Below are 18,976 nucleotides of genomic sequence, written 5' to 3'. Positions count from 1 at the left end.
TACTGTATATAATATATCGGTAACCAATGTTAGCAATCAAGTGTTAAGGTTTTTTTTCATACGTTTATATAACACTTAAATTCAGACATAAAACAAATTAAAATTATATATACAGTACTAGTCTGGTGTTCATAGTTTACTAATTTTTTTTTTTTTGAAACCATTCTAGAGTCAGACATAAATTTATTTTGTCATTTAATTGTGTCAAATATTCAATAATATTTTTATTATCAATTAACAAAAAAAAGTAATAGTGAGTAAATATTGTCCAATAGATTAATTGATTATATATAATCTATATTAAATAAAACTAGCCTAGATAATATTATATGTATATATATTTATATATAACGTAAATTATAATTTAAAATATTTTCCGGTTTTAACAAATATAAGTCATATATTAATAACAAGATATTGATTGAAAGTGATTTAATATAATTTTAATTTCTATTTTACAGTTATATTATTTTTATTTTTTGAAAAAAATGTCGACAAAACTCATCGTATTGTTTGCCATAATATTTTGTTCGGCTATTTGTGGTAAAAAAAATCTGTTGTTAAATAATTTCAAAAAATATTAAATAAATTAAATGTGTTTTTTTTAAAAAAAAACTTTTGATCTCTAGGCCGGGCACAGGAAAGGGATTGTTTGGCTAACGAGGTGTACAATTCGTGTGGTTCCGCCTGTCCTGAGACATGTGAATCGGTACGCAACCCGAACAGTGCTACACAAGCGTGTACTATGAACTGTGTGGCCGGTTGTTTCTGTCGGGACGGTTACGTCAAAGACAACAATCAGTGCGTTCCCCGACAAAACTGTTTGCCGTCCGGTGCCACGGGCTCGATCAGTGAGTCGCGTAAGACCGCTGCCGGTGATAGAGAGTCGGCCAGCGGTGGCGACAGTGCTGGTCATTCAGCCATTCACGTACACTCATTTGGCACACAACTGATCGCAATAGTGGCCACTTTCCTCCTCTATTTAACAGTTAAAATGCTTTACTAATGAAATAATAATGTATTTGTTTGTCTGTGTGTTGTATCATATTTTTAATGTATAACATTTATAATAAAAATAATAATAATTTTTAAAAATTTACTATTATTAATATATAATTTTTTTAGTATACAGTTAAAAAATAACAAATATCATTTTTAACAAATAAAATTGTGCATGCTAATGTTTTCAATAGTTTATATATATTTCAATAATCAAAACTAAAGTATATATTAGTAATCATTTAAGTCACACCCAATTTTTTATACAATTTTCATTTAAAAATGCTTTGTATGACATAAGAGTCAATATAGCAATTGATAAAATTATGACTTTTGATAGTAAATCTGAAATAAATATTTTATATATAATAATTTACATTAAGATACAAAATCTTATTGATAAATGTATAAAAACTATTATACAATTGGCTTTTATTGCGGATTTTTTTTTTTAATTACCGGTAATAACTAGTTTTAAATTACAATATATATACAAAATTATTAAATTGTATATTACGGGTATATTTATCTATCAAAATTTTTAATTATTATTAACAGATAATAATGTTAACAATAGTGGTGGTAAAGGAGATTTCATTTTAAATTTTTATTCACTTAAAACAATTTAATTTATTAAATTGTAATAAAATTAAAAAATATTTGTATGTTTTATGTGTATATTTGGTGAAATTTTATTCATTACAGTAACAATTACGGGTGATATTTATTTTAAAAAATAACAAATGATTTTTATTAATGATTGAAATAATAATAATTTAAAAAACAATAATACAATTGAATTACATGTTAGCAAATATATCGGTCTCTTCGTAACTGAGAAGACTTCGTTTGCTTTTGACATCACTTTTCTGTGAATATTTAGCGGCAATTGTTGACCAAACATCTACTGTTGATGCAGACGATGAATGAGCAATGGTATCATTACTGATGTCGGGTTTCTTTTCGTTAACAACCGGCTGTTTTCGGGCTAATGATACTTTCAATTTGATACCATTCACTAACTTGTGATTCATGTCGTTAATGGCTTTGTTTGCGCACTCAATGGAGTCAAATGTAACAAAACCACAGCTATTATAATGACAACAATCAATTCAGAAATCAAATCATAAAATCATTTTAAATAAAACAATACTTTTTATCGACTTCAACGGTAATGTTCATTATATTGCCAAACATCGAGAACCCTGTCCTCAATGTGGGTTCATTTATACCGATTCCGTGAACATAAATAGTATTTCCCGTTTGTGGTGTATCTCTGTTGACATAATTTGCTTTACCGTCTCTTCGTTTCTCTCTAACCGTCTCTTCTCGTGCAATGGTTTCGGGATCTCTTGAAGAGATAAATGTCTCATACAATGGCTTCACTCGATTTGAAACAATATTTTCAAGAGGAGCTGAATATTAACAACAAAAAAAAGATAATTAGTTTTCATCACATGTAAAGAAAAAATTAATTTAAAGTTTAAGTTAAGACACTAACCATTATCGTCATCGATGGACTGCGACTGATTAAACGGTTGATAACCACCCGGCCTATCACTGCCGACTCCACGTTTCCTCTCCAACGAAACCGATCGCTTGAAACCCGAGGCCTGTCTGTCCTTAGCCAGCGGTTGTTTGATGGCATGAATTTTTCCCAATTTAAGCAGCTTTTTGGCCACTTCTTTGGCATCGGTGCCGCTCTCGGACGTCCGTTTGATCGGCTGTTGGATTGGCTGTGCTTCGGGTTTTGGTGCTCTCAATGCTTGTAACGCTTTCTTCTGCAATAATAATGACAACAACGACAACAACATTAGCAAAGAATTCAAAAGTTATCATCAAATGATTGTTACCTTAAAAAAACAATAAACAAACAAAAAACAGACCTTTCGTTTAAGTTTCTGATACTTTCTCTGAAGCATCTGTTCCTCATCAGTCAATTGTGTCGGTAATTGTATGAAAACCATTGTCCGCACCACCGATGATATGGTTTGTTGTCTTTGATTGACAATTATTACCGAAAATTACATTAAATGAATGAGTTTTTCAGTAAACAAATTACGTTCAAAACAATAGAAACCCCATAAATGTTATTATTAAATACAAATACAACACAAATCTATGAACACATAAAAAATCATTACATAAAATAAGTACAAATTTATGTTAACGTAATTTATGGTCAATTGTTTATGTATATGTTTATTGCAGTCAATAAATCTAAGTTTGCATTGAATTCAATGTAAATAAAACTTTTATGTCAAACAAAATTAATTAAAAACATATTTTAATAATTAATAAATTATATAAAAAAATATAATTTTGAAAACACACTGTATTTTAAAGTTATTTTTATAATTGATATGAAAATTAAATATATATTTTTATTTCATAACTATTTTGTTATTTTGATATTGATTTCAATTTGATTGACAAACAATCTGTTGTTTGGTTTGGCCTTCAAATGATTATAACTTTTAGCAATAAATGAAATGTTGTTTTGAAAGAAAACTTTTTTTTAGTCATTTTATGACTAATTTATCGCAAGTTTTTTGTTGTAAAAGTTATTTCCCATTAAACAAGTGTTGAGTTCATTGATATAACATTTGTTGTTTACCATTGATTAATATACTAATTGATCCACAGTTAAGATAACAAATCAAACAAAGATAAGACACTAAAAAAATTCAAGTATTTTCAAGTCTTCATAAAAAGTTATCGTATTTTGTTTCGTCTTCTTTCGTCTTTCGTCTTCAAAACAACACTTTATGTATTAAAACATTAGTCTTTATAAGATGTCATCATTGCTGAAGAGTTGTCGTGAATCGTCGATACGATCACTGGTTAATCACAGAAATACAAGAGTATTGTCATCAGTTTCATCGATATATCAAAATGTTGTCAATCAGACTAAAGTCGGTGTAAAACCCGTCAGAATTGGCGATTCAAAGCCAAAATGGATACCATTTTCGCGGCCAAAGTACGGAAACTTTTCGCAAGAAATGCCACGACTCAGCAATCAATGGACTGGCGATCCATTTCTTCAAAAGTATTTGCAAAGAGTTTTACCAAAAGAGGTATAACTTATGCAAACAAATTGCAAGTATTAAACATATACTATATTTTTTTAGATGTATAGCGAGATTAACCAAGACTTGACCAGATTTGGTGATCGCGTGGCCAACGATATCTACGAGTTAGGCGTTGAATGCGACAGACATTTGCCAAAATTGATTCAACAGAACGCTTGGGGACAGACTTGTAATGATCTTTATGTTTGCAACGCATGGAAACAGCAGAAGACGGTGTCAGCCGAAGAAGGAATCGTTGCTATCGGTTATGAACGCAAATATCACGAGTTTTCCCGTTTATATCAGTTCGCAAAACTATATCTATACGCGCCCTCTTCGGGTCTCTATTCGTGTCCCATTGCTATGACCGATGGCGCGGCCAAAACTATTGAGTCTTTGGATCTCAAGACACAACCGATTTATGAAGAGGTATTTAATAATCTGACAACTCGTGACCCGAAACGGTTTTTCACTTCTGGTCAATGGATGACCGAAAAAGGCGGCGGATCTGATGTGGGTCTGTGTTGACCACAAATATTTGTATTCATATGAAAGTTTTAATTGAAAATAATTGCAATAATTTTAAAGCCGGCGGCACTGAGACTGTGGCTGTCCCTATGGGAAGAGATATATTTAAACTTTATGGATATAAATGGTTTTCGTCGGCAACCGATGCGGACATTGCCCTAACTTTGGCCCGAATTGCCGACGACGAGGGAAATGTTTTGCAAGTATTGTATTTATATTTTTAATGCTAACAAATATAACAATTATCGGCATTTAATTGATTTGAAGGGCACTCGAGGATTGACACTATTCTTCCTAAAATTAAGAGATGAAAACAATCGTTTGAATGATATCGATATGATTCGCCTGAAAGACAAATTAGGCACTCGTCAGGTGCCCACAGCTGAACTACTATTGGACGGAACTGTTGCTCATAAAGTATTTTAAATAACTGAATCAAATGAAGTGATTATTTTTTAACAGTTATTTATTTGAATAATAGATGTCCGAAGAAGGCAGAGGTGTTGCTGCCATCGCTAATATGCTTCAAATCACAAGAATACATAATGCCATCGGAAGTGCATCTTATATGAGGAGGTATTGCAAAATCTTGATGTAATTATTATTGAATTTTGATGTCAAAAATCTGTTAGAATATTAACGATTGCTAGAGATTATGCTCAACGAAGAAAAGCATTTGGAAAGCCTATCAGTCAATACCCGATTCATATGCAAACATTGGCCCGAATGGACACCGAAGCTAAGGGAGCTTTTATAATGGCATTTGAGGTAATACTGTAGTTATTACTCTTGAAATTATTCATAATTTGTAATTTTATGTCCTCACAGAACGTCCGACTTTTAGGCAGACAAGAGCAGGGATTGGCTTCTGATGAAGAGTTATTGTTATTGCGTTTATTAAATCCAATATCAAAACTGTTTGTCTGTAAACAGTCGATGTCTACGATTTCCGAAGGTTTGGAAGCGTTTGGAGGACAGGGAGCTATGGAAGATACTGGACTGCCGGTTATGTTAAGAGATTCACAAATTTTTGTCATTTGGGAGGGAACTACTAATATTCTGGCTCTGGATGTGCTGCGAGTTATGGCTAAAACTGGTGGAGAAGCACTTAAGGCTTTTAAATCTCATATCAAAAGCCGTCTGGATTTGGCTGCAAATCACGCCATTCTAAAGGACGAAGCACTTAAAGTACAGACTTCGGTGGACACTATTCTGGACATTGTCTATAATAATCCCAATGCTTTAGAGGCCGGTTCTCGTGATTTTGCATTCAGTTTGGCCCGACTTTTCATTGCGTCGGCACTTCTGGAAAATTCATGTTTGGTTGGCTCTACAGATTTGGATGAAACAACTGCTCTCAGGTTTGGATTTTGTTTGAATGAATACTTTGTTAATTGTCTTAATATTTAATTGATTCGTGTGTTTGTCATCTATAATGTTCCGACAGGTGGTGTAGAGGACAGGATTTGGCGCCATTTATAACCAATTATGGTCTTAACTTATACAACAAGAGTTCAATTGAAATCGATTACAAACTGGTTATGAATGGCTATTCTAAATAAATACCATTACTTGCAATATATTACTGTACAAAACTTGATAAATATTTACCATGGTTATTAATTGTTTAATTTTATTATATATATATATATACCGGTATATAATATCCAAATAATGTATTTATAAATACGGCAATTTAGTAGTTTAGAAAACATTTTTTTATTTATGTAATTTTACATTCATAATTTTTATAGTGCTGTATATTTTCAATTATGGAGATATGTTTTAATTTTATCTAGATAATATATATTGTATATAGTAAATACATCAAGTTTAGTTATCGATAATAAAATTATGATATAAGTAAACAATTGAGAATATGTTAACATATTATGTAATATTGTTAATATTATTAATTTAAAAATTACTAAATATTACCGGCAAAATCAATATTCATAAAACATTTACAACTATATTATTAATAATTATCAATAATATAAATCTATAAATAAATAAATATTTATTATTATTAATATCTAATAAATTAAAAGAATATTCTTATATTTTATATAAATCACTATAGATTGCAGTCTATTATATAAGTTTTCACTCTTAGATTACATGTCTGTCCTCTAGTGTAGACACAGTGTAATATACAGTACTGTATTAATATATGCTATAATAATACAGTACTGTAATATACTGTGTATTTTTTTTATTTACACAAACAAACACATATACACACAAATTGCTAATGTATTAATATTGATTTAAATGTACTAAACAAAAATGTTTACAATATTATTATTAAAATCATATTGTAATATATAGATGATTTTGATTCATAATATTTAGCAAATTTATTATAAATATACTTATAAATTAAAATACTATTATAATTGACCTGTTTTTATAAGCAATTAAAAAACAGGCGCTTTTAATGTTATATTAATGAATGCCAAATAGTGATTGTATTTTATAAATGTATATATAAATAGCAGTTAATTATTTTGAAAATACCATATATTTAGCAGTATTTAGTGTCATATTTAATGTTATGTTATGTTTTTAAAAATATTGAGTGTTAAGCTAATAAATATTTTAAAAAATTAAAGTTTAAAATTAATAATAATAATAATAACGACATTTTATAAACGATAATAAAACAAAAAACAAAATCAATAAACTATTGGATTGTTTACTGTAGTATTAATTTACTACTGAAAGGATATATAAAATTTGTGATAATATAGATATACAGTATAATTATGAAACCCATCTGTAAAAAATTAATCAAATTGTAAGTTTAAATATCATAATATGATATATATTTATATGATATTATATTAATATAATTAATTTTATTTGTATCTATGAATAAACTCTATTGAAATGTCAATTATTAACATGATATTAAAAAAAATTATTAATAAATACATAAATTTTATTATAGCACTAAATGTGATGAATATTTTTTATAGTAAATACTGATATTTTTCAAATAATATTTATTTGATATATTTTTTTCATTTAATATTTATATTTTATATGCTTAACAACCATCTTAGCCATAATATATTATTGAAATAAAATAAATGATAATAATTTTCATGAGATAAATCAGTCAATAACAACACAATTTAGGAGTTCATTCATAAAAAAGTATTAATTAATAAACTAAATAGTATTTTACTAACTTTTATTTATAATAATCACATTAATTTATATATAAAAAATACATATGTAGATGATAGTATATCTCCTAGTTACAATTATTTTTAATTTTCTAACATAATTAGTTTGTACCTTGGTTATTCAGAAAAATTATAAATTATATGATTGATTATTAATAATTTATTACTAATTATTACAGTATTAAAAGTAGTAACTGTAGTAGTATTAATACATACAGTATTGTACATGAATTGAAAGTGTTGGCTAATATTAATAGTTGCCAATAATAATGTTTATTATATATGATATAAATTTACATGTTTTATTTGCTCATATATTTTACTAATTAATTGCGATTAAACAGTTAGATAATTTAGAGTGAGGTTGGTTTGGACCCATTGAGAGAGAGAGAGAGAGAGAGAGAGAGAGAGAGAGAGAGAGAGAGAGAGGCTATAAAATTGGCAAAAGTTTAGAAATAATAATCATATAAATTATTCAAATATTGTCATTACTTAACTTTTATTTTTTGTTTGTTTGTAAAGGACAGGTAATATTCAAAACTAATGTTAGATTTTGAATGTTGTCTAACAATTTGTTAAAATTAATTTTTATTATAATAAAAATATGTAAATTTTATTTAGATAAAAACCCATTTGCTGATGTAGTCTATGAAGATATTCTGTACTTTCTATAACAAAATGAATTATTGAAAATAAAAAAACATTAATTTCAATAACAAATTTGTTTGACATTTATTTGTTTTTGTTTAATAATAAAAAAATAATATTCAGTACTGTTGTCTGAAACTTCAGTCTCATATCTGATTTTAGTTATTTAAATTACTTATTATATCATTTTTATTAGTATTTCAATTTTCAAAGCGATAAATCAAATTACAAGTGTAGCCAAAATGTTATGCTATTGATGATGATTGAAAAGTTGATAAAATATATTTGCATAACTAAATATATATATTTATTTAAATATATATAATCATAGATATATAAAATCAGCCAACATATCAATATATAAATATATAACAAAACACTATTACATAGATTAAACAACACAAATAAGTTTCAAAAAATAACTTTTAAATTTAAATGATTGCGATATTTGCTGACATTATGTTGTTATTGTTAAATCAAATATAATTATAGAAACTCTTTGTTTTAATGAGTTATAAAAAAGAAAGTAAACTAAACTAATAATAATACTTTAATAACAATAATATTATTGTTTTTCAAATGAGACGTTTATTACTCTTATTGTACGATATTTTTAAAACATTTTATTTTTTTAAATATATCTAATCTCCTGTACAAAGCTTACGTAAATTCAACCGAGACTTTCAATTCATGTCAATTAATAAATATGACATTTAATTTTACTTTTTATGTATTTATATTATTTACATTAGTAATAAATATCAAAATCAAATTACCGTATTATAGATATTTTTAGTAATAGTAAATGACATGAAATATTATAACAAATAAATCAATAAAAAATATTATATAATATTTATTAATATATCATTTATTACATAAATATAACTGGTTGTTGTATTAATATATATATAACTTTATATAATATAAAGATATTATAGATAAAGTTTATATCATTTTGACTGCTAGACTGTATGTTCAAATAAATTGATTATTAATATAACTTTTTGCCACAAAATCTCATATTTACTTTTTTTTTAAATACAAACAACTTTCAGATACTGTAATAAACATTATTAATATATAAATGTAAATACATATACTTTAATATGACTTAAATATGAGCTCTGATTTTAATTTGACTTTAATTTTCATCTGATTCTTGTGTCGTATCGTTTGTTGTGTTTGTGTATTATTATTATTATTATTATTATTATTATTATTATTATTATTATTATTATTATACTGTATTATATATTTTAGTGACACTTATCTCACTTTGTATTTATTTTTGATAACTAAATTGAAGCCAAACTTTTGTTTTGTTGGAATTGTTTCAATAAAAAAAATAATTAAAAACTTAAATACAAGTTTAGTGTATGTATTATATTCTTCAATAGTTTTGAAAATTCTTCACACAAACTGTTTTTTTTAAATCAGTTGATTTGTATTATTGTTTGCTGTTATTTAAAACTTTTAATTTTTTATATATATATATTTGTTTAGCGAACTTATTGTCAAACCGTCGAACAGTAGTATCAATTGATCGATACATTTGAAGGGAACAATTGAATGATCTGGACGTCGATGATGACCAAAATGAATGACCAACAGATAGTCTGTAACGTCATTGTCAACGCACACGAGTGCGAGGGCTCTATAGCCGAAGCCAAGGACTGTTTGCGGTCTGTTAGCCATAAACTCGAATGGTTTGAACGAAAACAACTGTTTTGTCCGCATCTCATATCCATTGATGACTCGGCCGAAGTGATGACACTCATCAACAGAGTGGCCACCGAAGAGCTACCGGTAATCGATTACGACCACAAACTCAACTCTGGCCAGGAATCAGAAGTATCCAATGATTTGCATCTCCGGGTGCGAGCAGTGGTCGAAAGTTTCAAACAGATCAAGAAAATGCTCCAACTTTTGTATAACAACATTGAGTTGATTATCAAAAAAGAGAAATTAATAGCTATTTAATTTCAATATATAATGTTGTTATTTATTATACATTATATATAGTGCAACTATTTTTCAGTTTTTTTTGTCATTAAATATTTTATTTGCACTAATTTTGATGTTTTTTCTCACAAATAGATTCTCTATATTTTTGTCATATCTCCGAAAAATACTAGAAATTAAGAGAGACTTTTGAAAGTCATTTATAAGTTTTTTTTTAAAAGTTATAATTACTTTAAATATTCCCTTAAATTTTATTTTGTCTTTTATTTCTTGTATTTTTTTTTGGTTTTGATTTAAAAAAAAAATATTATCGATATTGTAATTATTAATATAATTATAAATGGAAATAATGTTTTGATATATATATATATTGAAATATAACATAAATTATATAAATGTAATATTTATATAATTATTTTTATGTTATATATATATATATATAGTATATACAAACACTGTATACGGCTTTTTCAATGTCTTATTTTTACAGAATTTGTTTTATACATATAATATACTGTAATATGAATATATTGATTGGCCATTAATGGTGCGATTTTTTGAGAGAAAGAAACTTATATCAAATATTGTAAACATTATTATTATTAATATTATATAATCAATAGTTTTTTAATGTAAATAATTAATTTGATTAAACATTGAAGTAAACCACAAAAATAATAGTATTAATTATGAAAACTTTTGGATAATTTGAGTTAAATTTTGACATAAATAATGATAATAATAATAATCGGAAATAAGATGACCAGAAAATAAGAATTTTATTTATATTGTAATACAAATACACAAAAAATAAATAAAAATACTTATTATTCTTCATCTTTATTATCATTCATTTCATCGTCACTTTCACTATCCTTGACGTCCGTTGCAGTTGTGATATCAGGCTTTTCAGTGGTTGTCGTCGTTTTAGTCTTCATATCCGTTTCAGATCCAATTCCTTCGGGTGGTTTACATCTGCACCTTTCTATCGGTGGTTTAGGAGTAGCGGCAATGACTGGCGGTATATTAGATCCCCATTCACGACGTGGTGGCCAAACGCTGCCAATAGTGGTGATCCGTTTGCCGCCTACCAGTCCTGTTGGTTTTTTTCCCGACCATAGCGGTGGCGCAACAGTTGGATGTGGATTAATCAATGGATAGGTGTTGTAAATTGGAGATAATTGATAGGATGGTATGTATCCGGTATATGCATAATCATTGTTATAGTTATCGATAGTCGAGAATACGTTTTGATAATTTCTTTCGGGATAATAGTAATAGAAGTTATTTAGAGCCAAATTTGGCGATAAATTATAACCACTGTAACCATAATTTGATTGCAACGATGATGTTATCATCAATGCAAACACATAGCATAACTAAAAAAAAAAGTATTTATTATATTTTTTTTTTGAAAATTATAATAAACAAAGAAAATTTTAAACTATGTATCTAATGTTATAAATCTAATAAATAGCAATATATATATAAAAATATATATTTAATATATATATACTTACAAAAGTTATCATTTCGACTAAACATCTAAACTATTGTACATTAATCTATACTGACATACATATTATATATAAAATTTATATAATTTATGTATTTGTGCCCCGAAGTCGTGCAAATAAGAAGTCCCTCACAAATAAAAAAATTTTTTTTTTAATAATATATTTTCAGTTTTTGAAAAAATCATAAATATTTAAAGTCTTCATTTAGTGATTGCATCACAAAATCTGTTAATTTAATGTCAATCTTCAATAGTTTATGTAATATTAATTAATGTTCAAATACACTGACAGTATAGCGGAGGGGAAATCCAGAGCTACCAGTGCTTAAGTTTTTTTTTATTAAGTCTAGCTTTTAATATAACATATAATAAAACAAATTGAAAAACTGCCAAAATTTTTACTTTCTCTTAACAAACAAAAAAAAATAGTTCAGTAATTCTCGCACTTAGTATTTCAAGGTTTACTGTATGAAAATGCGTTGAATTAATTGATAAATCACATAAAAATACTATACTTTTGCTTTTTATTTGATATAATTTAAAGTGTAATTAATATTAATTAAATTTAACACAAAGTAATGCATGAAATAAAGTTTCCAGCAATTTTTTTTTAATTTTTAACCCATTCATACTATTTACATTTATTTATATTTTGAAATGTTTAAATTAGATTATTATGTATACTGTATGTTGTATATATGTATCAAATATAATTATTAAACTTGATACTAAACTAAATATAAATATACTACATTATTTAAATAAACAAAAACTAAAAAATAATAATATTTTTTACATAATTAAACTTAAATCAATAAAACATATTTTTAAGTTTTAAATAATATTTTATGATTGCTTATAACTAGTATATAATTATAGTGTATAACGAATAAAATGTCAATTTCATAAATTTTAAATAAATATAAATCTATAGACAATTCTCATATTATTATTTGATATACTAAACTAAAATACTATATTTTAAGTTTCATATTTTATATATTGAAATATATAATAAATAGTTATATATATATATTATAGAATACAGTATATTATACTCATATTTCAACATTTAAAAAAATAAAGGGTTAATGCATTTCAATTTGGACACTACTGTATATAAGTAGATTATAATTTATTATAACATTTTGTTGAAATTCAATAGTTTATAATAGTATTATAGATATACTAAAACAAAAGTAATACTATTGAATTAGACAAAACGTCAAAATGAGAAACAAATTATAAATATTTTGATTTTATAATTTATAATGTTTTTATATATTTTATCGACACATTTGAAAACATGATTTATCACAAAACTATTGAATAACAAAAAAAATTATTAATATTATTATTTCAAAATTGATATAATTTATACAAAACTTTCAATACTTGTTTGGAAAAATGAAAAAGTGATTATTAATGGGAAGTTTGAAATGATTATTAGGAAATCAGTACAAATCCTAAATAACAACAACGACTTAAAAGCCTATAATATACTACAGTATATAATAAGGCTTCACATTTGTCGTCAACTTTTAAACACCAGATTATTAATTGTACAGTAAATGTAGTCTTAAAATAGCTTTCAAACTATACAATGATTTTTGGTAGGAAATTGACTCCTTTATCTATTATTATTAACTTTTAATATTATTTCTACATTTAGTTTAGATTAACACAGGAGTTGTAGTACTACACAGACATCCAGTTCCTTCCCTTTATTATATTTGATAGTTTAGATGAAAGTGTGTTTGTGATTGAAGTTAATGAATCATTGCCTACATTTGATAAAAACTTTTACTGTATTTTAAGTTTTATACTTCAGTTTATTAAAAAAAAGAGAGAAATATTTGAAACATATTTTGAGAGTTGTTTTACTAGTATTTAGAAAACAAATAAAAAAAATTATATTCAGAGAACAACTTCAATATTTGTATGAAAAAAAACTTGTGTTAAACACATCACACCATTTGGTTTATTAATAAAGTAAAGTGTCATCAAATATATCATAAAAAAATATGTTTTCAACATTTAAAACCTCATTTGCCGTTTTGTTGAGCGCACTGTTAGTCGATCTACTAGTCGACTGTCATCCGACGGGTGCACCGGAGAGTGTGTGCGATACACTGGCGCCCAGTCATCGCGTCAAAGCACAGACATCGCCGTCGCCATACATTTTGGCCGGTAATCCAAACCAGGGCTCCATTAAGCTGATCATTGAGAGTCCACAAAACACGGCGTTTCGCGGATTTGCAGTTCAGGCACATAACGCCAATGGTTCCAGCAATGAGCCGATCGGCCGGTTCCAGGCCGAGGATCCCGACAATACACACACAATCAACTGTTATGGCCATCAGGATGTATGTGTGCCACACCTTAATATACATATTTTAAAATAAAATGTATTATAATTTTTTTAAATATATTTTTTAAAGAACACATTAACACATTCCAACCGAAATGACAAGCAATCGGTGACCGCTTTCTGGTTTCCGCCCGAAAATTTGCCAAAAGGTACGGCCATAAAGTTTGTCGGCACAGTTGTCAAAGATGTGAAAACATTTTGGGTAAACCTTTCGTCGGCACCGATTGTTTTGCCGGTTGAGGACATCAAAGGAAACTCTGTGGGAGACGGAGACCACTCACACCATCAACAGGTTTGAGAAAACTATTTTATTAAATTAAATTTTTTTTGGTAATTATTATTTTTTTTTTGGTGACCATCATTAGGGTCATGGAGATGACAACCATTCCGAAAGCAAGACTAGAACTACTGAAAACGGATCCTCTATCTTATCGATGAATTACTTGTTGATGGTGTCAGCAAATTTGTTTTTATTATACAAATTATTTTTATAAATTTAATATTTCGATAAAAATTTAATAAATAAAATATCAATAATAACTTATTTAAATACAATATAACATCAAAAAATGATTTGGTGGTTATTTCAATTGATTTTGAAGCAAATTGAGCTCAAATGTAATACTTTTATTATAAAACTTTATGAGCACCTGTTCCTCACTTGTATTCACTTTTATATCGATTGATGATTTGTCTCATCTCATCATAAATGGTACGCAAATTGATTTTCTGTGACATTAAAATCTGAAAGAATGGATTCAATTGTTTGAAACCTTGTCTGCGATGTAAATGATAGGCCACTTCCATCGGTACGATAGCTGTGGACATCACTGCAGCCAAATGTTTGGTCAGAGATCCGCTGTTTGTCGGCGACAACAAATGTTTGTTATACTCTGCTATTCTATGGTATTGACTTTAGTTATCTATTTTATTAAAAAATTACAGAAAATATTTACATAACTTTACTAAAATTACTAAAATTTTATTATCTATTCAAACTTATCGTAATATTTAATAAATTACTCTATTTGTTAATAAATTTGTTAATATTTTCAAAACAATTGCCAATATTATATGACTTCAAAATAATTAGTATACTCTACACTAGTGTATAATATCAACAAAATTTATTATTTTACTTAATATGCACATTATTCTAGACAATATTGATTACAAATTTGTTTATAAAGTTATATTAATAGTAAGCGTACAAAATTATCCTCTCATTACTTATTACTTATTGATATAGCTTTTTTTAAATAAAAAAAAATCTATACATCACATGTTATATATAAATATTAAAATCAGCCAAATAAATATGCTTTCATATGCCAAATATATACTGTAAATGTATATATGATTTTTTACACCATTTATTTGATGGAAATCTTGTCATTTTTATTTGAGTACTTAAAGTCGTCTCTCTCTCTCTCTCTCTCTCTCTCTCTCTCTCTCTCTCTCTCTCTCTCTCTCTCTCTCTATGCATCATATGTGATATATATTAAGCAAGGCCATTTCTCTGTTTTAAGCGAAAATTTTTTTCAATTGTTCAAAAATGTCTGGGGGGAGGGTAAAATCCGAAAATCTCGATCTAAGGGGGGTTGTATTAGCCAAACCCAACTGACCATTTATTTTAGATATACAGCACTTTTCAGAGCCCTTCCTCCAAATTTGAACACACTTTTGGTCCTAAAGTTTCAAATATTGTTTTTGAGAAATCAGTTTCAAGTATTGTTTGTTTCAACTCAAATCGTTAAACTATGTATAAGTTATTATTATTTAATTTGATTATAAATTTTTCAATCATTTATGTTCAATCAGATGATAATCAACGAGGCTTTAGATGTAAATCAATTTATATCATATTATTTTTAAGAAAATTATTTATATATTTTTGTTTTGTTTAGCCTTTCCTTATTCACTATTCAGTTCCGTTAGTGTCGATACTACGGAGTGTATGATTAGTAATGACAATAATGAGACCATCGCTTATGGGACCTGTTTTACACCGCAACAGTGCTCCCAATATAATGGCATAGAAAGCGGTAAATGTGGCGATGGGTATGGCGTTTGTTGTCTAAGTGAGTCCCAAGTTTTACATTGAAATTATTATTTAAAGAAAACAATCAATTTTTTATAATATTTTGGTTTTTTCCAATATTAAGTTGAGAAAAGTTGTGGCCAAACAAACACAGCCAACGTATCATATTTTTTGAGTCCCAATTATCCCAATGGCTTTAACGAACCGTTTAGTTGTACGCTTAAAGTTAATAAACTCGACAATCAAAAAGTATTAGTTATTTGGTTTAAATATGTATTTTTTAGATAAAAAATGTGTAATATTTTTTTGAATAGATATGCCAAATGAGAGTCGACTTTATTGACTTTGAAATCGCAAATCCAATTGAATGTAAACCCGAAATCAAAGACTTCAACTTCGGATCAGTTAATAGTGAATCCAATTGTAAGGAAGATCTGTTTGTAGTGACACAATCCAATCGCAATCAACCCATACCTATATTATGCGGCAATAATACTGGACACCATTGTATGGATACTGGCAATGAAAACTTAATGAAACATTAATTTGATTTAAAAACAATTTTGATTATTTGATTAACAACAGTGTATATACCTGTGGATGAATCAGACAGTATTGCTATTTCACTGACAGTGTTGACAGGTATCGGACAAATGGATCGCAAATGGAAGATCAAGATAACACAACTTCCCTGTTCATTACCACAACACTTACTAGGTTTGGCCATACATAAGCTTAAAGGCACTTAAGTTTATGACTTTCAATAACTTTTTCTATAATATCAGCCCCACAGGGATGCCTACAATACTATAACACTAACAAAGGAATCATAAAATCATTTAACTTCGATGGACAGCATTACCTACAGAGTAGGTGTCTCCACATAAATACCTGACTTTTGACAATTTTGACAATTTTAAAAAAATTTACTTAAAAGTAAAAGTGATTTATTGAATATTTATCTATTGATGTCAGACACTGATTACTCGATATGCATACGAAAGCCAAAAAATATGTGTTATATGACTCTTAAGGCGACACAGGAGTCACTGAAATTAAACAACAGTTCCCTAAACGCATCGATCACTGCAATAAATAACACGGACTCGGATTTAGTCGAAAGAATCGCCGCATTAGTTCAGTCAGAGGCACAACCTCTAGCAGAGCCCATACGCGTTGGCGGCGGTGACAGTGGTCAGCCTTTATCGTCGGTACCATTTGTAGACACATCGGAAGCACTGTTACCACTACGTGTACGAGCTTTTTATCCGAGACATCTGTCACGGAAGGGCAGTATATGTCAGTCGGATCACTACTGGATAACATACCCGGGCTCTAATCGTATCTGTTCCTATGATTTGGAGCCACTGGTATCACCACTGATAAGTAAATCTATTATAAATGTTTTTTTTTAGTTCAACAATAAAATGTAAAAATTTAAATTAACATTTGAATAGTTGCCACAAACTCGCATCAAGTGATCCATTATCACGCGTCCACTTGGAGTCAGTCGTCCACATTCACCGACACCAAGACTATACCGAAAGGGTTTGCCTTAGAGTTTGCACACTCGCCGTGCACTCACCTAATTGTTTAACTTTATGTGTATTTTCAAACATATTATTTCAAAGATTCAGATTTTAAAAATATTATGTTTTACTCATTAATTTTATTTAATAAAACATTTACTAATATACAGTATTTATTTACTAAAATAAGTAATAGTAATTTTTAAAAAAAATAGTTTATAAATAATACGTAATATAAATTTAATTAAAACTCATACTGAATTAAATTACAATATTAAAGTACTAATACTTAACACAAAAAAATAATAATCAATCAAACAGTATACTACTATTGAATAATATGATATAAATTAATTAATTTACAATAAATGGTGTATTTGTGTTAATTAAATATTGAATTTTTCTTATAAAACAAAATAATGTATTTAAAAGAAAATAAAGATTTTTTGGTTAAACTGGTTTTGTTGATCATCTCGTTTGTCGGGTGCAGTCAAGCGGCCAAACATAACGATAAATATGTAACTTTGGTCACCAATAAGGGTGAGATCACTCTCGAGTTGTTCTGGTCTTTGACACCCAAGACATGCAAAAACTTTGCAGAATTGGCTAAAAAGAAATACTACGACAATACTATTTTCCATAGAGTTATCGATAATTTTATGATACAAGGAGGCGACCCAACCGGCACCGGTAGGGGCGGTAAATCAATCTATGGTAAAAAGTTTGAGGACGAGTTCAACGCTAATCTCAAACACGACAGTGAGGGTATACTTAGTATGGCCAACGCCGGACCCGATACTAATGGCAGTCAATTTTTTATAACATTGAAAAAAACTAGTTTTTTAAATGGAAAACATACTGTTTTCGGTAAAGTAGTCAAAGGCATGGATGTGGTCCATGCTATCGGTAAAGTGGAGACCAATGATGATAAACCTATAGATCCCATCACAATATTGAAAGCTAAAGTTCACAATGATTTGAAATAATAAATAATTTTCTCGATTAATAATAAAAATTTTGACAAAAAAAAATATTTTTTATCTAAATGTTTAATTATTGAATAGTATTTTAGTATAGTATTTAATTATAACTTATAATTTATAAGTTGAAATTG

General features: G+C 27.7%; 8 protein-coding genes across 10 annotated transcripts; 6 read left to right on the top strand and 2 right to left on the bottom strand.

Annotated features, from left to right (window-relative positions):
* Positions 1–8: 8 nt before the first annotated feature.
* Positions 9–1,084, top strand: LOC128955354 (mucin-6-like). Of its 2 annotated transcripts, none has more exons than XM_054301018.1 (3): positions 9–247; positions 462–543; positions 630–1,084. In XM_054301018.1, exons 2-3 carry the CDS (start codon positions 489–491, stop codon positions 1,004–1,006), a joined length of 432 nt encoding a protein of 143 aa, XP_054156993.1. In that variant the 5' UTR covers positions 9–247; positions 462–488; the 3' UTR covers positions 1,007–1,084. The 2 variants fall into 2 exon arrangements, with proteins under 2 accessions (XP_054156993.1, XP_054156992.1); XM_054301017.1 differs by having other exon boundaries at positions 9–253.
* A 620-nt stretch (positions 1,085–1,704) lies between these two features.
* On the bottom strand, positions 1,705–3,117 carry LOC128954874 (negative elongation factor E-like). The gene is made up of 4 exons (XM_054300478.1): positions 2,886–3,117; positions 2,501–2,780; positions 2,153–2,414; positions 1,705–2,088 (listed from the first exon to the last, which is right to left on the bottom strand). Exons 1-4 carry the CDS (start codon positions 2,964–2,966, stop codon positions 1,800–1,802), a joined length of 912 nt encoding a protein of 303 aa, XP_054156453.1. The 5' UTR covers positions 2,967–3,117; the 3' UTR covers positions 1,705–1,799.
* Positions 3,118–3,580: 463 nt separating this feature from the next.
* On the top strand, positions 3,581–6,306 carry LOC128956430 (acyl-CoA dehydrogenase family member 11-like). Its single transcript, XM_054302171.1, has 8 exons — positions 3,581–4,076; positions 4,131–4,587; positions 4,659–4,801; positions 4,866–5,015; positions 5,080–5,174; positions 5,231–5,366; positions 5,427–5,959; positions 6,046–6,306. The coding sequence occupies exons 1-8, from the start codon at positions 3,795–3,797 to the stop codon at positions 6,158–6,160; spliced, it is 1,911 nt and encodes a 636-aa protein (XP_054158146.1). The 5' UTR covers positions 3,581–3,794; the 3' UTR covers positions 6,161–6,306.
* A 977-nt stretch (positions 6,307–7,283) lies between these two features.
* LOC128955464 (uncharacterized) lies at positions 7,284–10,562 on the top strand. 2 transcript variants are annotated; one of them, XM_054301137.1, is made up of 2 exons: positions 7,284–7,398; positions 9,947–10,562. In XM_054301137.1, exon 2 carries the CDS (start codon positions 10,013–10,015, stop codon positions 10,421–10,423), a length of 411 nt encoding a protein of 136 aa, XP_054157112.1. In that variant the 5' UTR covers positions 7,284–7,398; positions 9,947–10,012; the 3' UTR covers positions 10,424–10,562. The 2 variants fall into 2 exon arrangements, with proteins under 2 accessions (XP_054157112.1, XP_054157113.1); XM_054301138.1 differs by lacking the exon at positions 7,284–7,398 and adding an exon at positions 9,762–9,817.
* A 670-nt stretch (positions 10,563–11,232) lies between these two features.
* LOC128955613 (uncharacterized) lies at positions 11,233–11,977 on the bottom strand. Its single transcript, XM_054301287.1, has 2 exons — positions 11,926–11,977; positions 11,233–11,784 (listed from the first exon to the last, which is right to left on the bottom strand). Exons 1-2 carry the CDS (start codon positions 11,935–11,937, stop codon positions 11,233–11,235), a joined length of 564 nt encoding a protein of 187 aa, XP_054157262.1. The 5' UTR covers positions 11,938–11,977.
* Positions 11,978–13,799: 1,822 nt separating this feature from the next.
* Positions 13,800–14,825, top strand: LOC128956290 (putative defense protein 3). The gene is made up of 3 exons (XM_054301986.1): positions 13,800–14,287; positions 14,363–14,584; positions 14,658–14,825. Exons 1-3 carry the CDS (start codon positions 13,946–13,948, stop codon positions 14,784–14,786), a joined length of 693 nt encoding a protein of 230 aa, XP_054157961.1. The 5' UTR covers positions 13,800–13,945; the 3' UTR covers positions 14,787–14,825.
* Positions 14,826–14,934: 109 nt separating this feature from the next.
* LOC128955612 (uncharacterized) lies at positions 14,935–17,959 on the top strand. Its single transcript, XM_054301286.1, has 10 exons — positions 14,935–14,955; positions 15,089–15,173; positions 16,114–16,137; positions 16,200–16,373; positions 16,458–16,582; positions 16,648–16,840; positions 16,919–17,050; positions 17,119–17,202; positions 17,309–17,719; positions 17,791–17,959. The coding sequence occupies exons 1-10, from the start codon at positions 14,935–14,937 to the stop codon at positions 17,928–17,930; spliced, it is 1,389 nt and encodes a 462-aa protein (XP_054157261.1). The 3' UTR covers positions 17,931–17,959.
* Positions 17,960–18,164: 205 nt separating this feature from the next.
* On the top strand, positions 18,165–18,862 carry LOC128956292 (peptidyl-prolyl cis-trans isomerase cypE-like). The gene has a single exon (XM_054301988.1). It carries the CDS (start codon positions 18,282–18,284, stop codon positions 18,846–18,848), a length of 567 nt encoding a protein of 188 aa, XP_054157963.1. The 5' UTR covers positions 18,165–18,281; the 3' UTR covers positions 18,849–18,862.
* The last annotated feature ends 114 nt before the right edge of the window (positions 18,863–18,976 follow it).

Source organism: Oppia nitens, unplaced genomic scaffold, assembly GCF_028296485.1.
Source record: "Oppia nitens isolate AA-2021 unplaced genomic scaffold, nextdenovo-longstitch-racon4-pilon3 scaffold2_pilon_pilon_pilon, whole genome shotgun sequence".
NCBI classification, from domain to species: Eukaryota; Metazoa; Arthropoda; class Arachnida; order Sarcoptiformes; family Oppiidae; genus Oppia; species Oppia nitens.
This window is presented reverse-complemented; position numbering and strand designations above follow the sequence as displayed.

What these genes read in the sequence shown, in the direction of transcription:
- LOC128955354 (XM_054301018.1), top strand. Translation starts at nt 489, where the DNA reads ATGTCGACAAAACTCATCGTATTGTTTGCCATAATATTTTGTTCGGCT. An exon ending in ATTTTGTTCGGCTATTTGTG is followed by an intron (nt 544 to 629) that starts GTAAAAAAAATC and finishes TTTGATCTCTAG; the next exon opens with GCCGGGCACAGGAAAGGGAT.
- LOC128954874 (XM_054300478.1), bottom strand. Translation starts at nt 2,966, where the DNA reads ATGGTTTTCATACAATTACCGACACAATTGACTGATGAGGAACAGATG. An exon ending in ATCAGAAACTTAAACGAAAG is followed by an intron (nt 2,781 to 2,885) that starts GTCTGTTTTTTG and finishes TTATTATTGCAG; the next exon opens with AAGAAAGCGTTACAAGCATT. An exon ending in GTCCATCGATGACGATAATG is followed by an intron (nt 2,415 to 2,500) that starts GTTAGTGTCTTA and finishes GTTAATATTCAG; the next exon opens with CTCCTCTTGAAAATATTGTT.
- LOC128956430 (XM_054302171.1), top strand. Translation starts at nt 3,795, where the DNA reads ATGTCATCATTGCTGAAGAGTTGTCGTGAATCGTCGATACGATCACTG. An exon ending in ACGGAACTGTTGCTCATAAA is followed by an intron (nt 5,016 to 5,079) that starts GTATTTTAAATA and finishes TTTGAATAATAG; the next exon opens with ATGTCCGAAGAAGGCAGAGG. An exon ending in CTTTTATAATGGCATTTGAG is followed by an intron (nt 5,367 to 5,426) that starts GTAATACTGTAG and finishes ATGTCCTCACAG; the next exon opens with AACGTCCGACTTTTAGGCAG.
- LOC128955464 (XM_054301137.1), top strand. Translation starts at nt 10,013, where the DNA reads ATGATCTGGACGTCGATGATGACCAAAATGAATGACCAACAGATAGTC.
- LOC128956290 (XM_054301986.1), top strand. Translation starts at nt 13,946, where the DNA reads ATGTTTTCAACATTTAAAACCTCATTTGCCGTTTTGTTGAGCGCACTG. An exon ending in ACTGTTATGGCCATCAGGAT is followed by an intron (nt 14,288 to 14,362) that starts GTATGTGTGCCA and finishes TATTTTTTAAAG; the next exon opens with AACACATTAACACATTCCAA. An exon ending in ACCACTCACACCATCAACAG is followed by an intron (nt 14,585 to 14,657) that starts GTTTGAGAAAAC and finishes GACCATCATTAG; the next exon opens with GGTCATGGAGATGACAACCA.
- LOC128955612 (XM_054301286.1), top strand. Translation starts at nt 14,935, where the DNA reads ATGAGCACCTGTTCCTCACTT. An exon ending in GTATGGCGTTTGTTGTCTAA is followed by an intron (nt 16,374 to 16,457) that starts GTGAGTCCCAAG and finishes TCCAATATTAAG; the next exon opens with TTGAGAAAAGTTGTGGCCAA. An exon ending in ACTGGTATCACCACTGATAA is followed by an intron (nt 17,720 to 17,790) that starts GTAAATCTATTA and finishes ACATTTGAATAG; the next exon opens with TTGCCACAAACTCGCATCAA.
- LOC128956292 (XM_054301988.1), top strand. Translation starts at nt 18,282, where the DNA reads ATGTATTTAAAAGAAAATAAAGATTTTTTGGTTAAACTGGTTTTGTTG.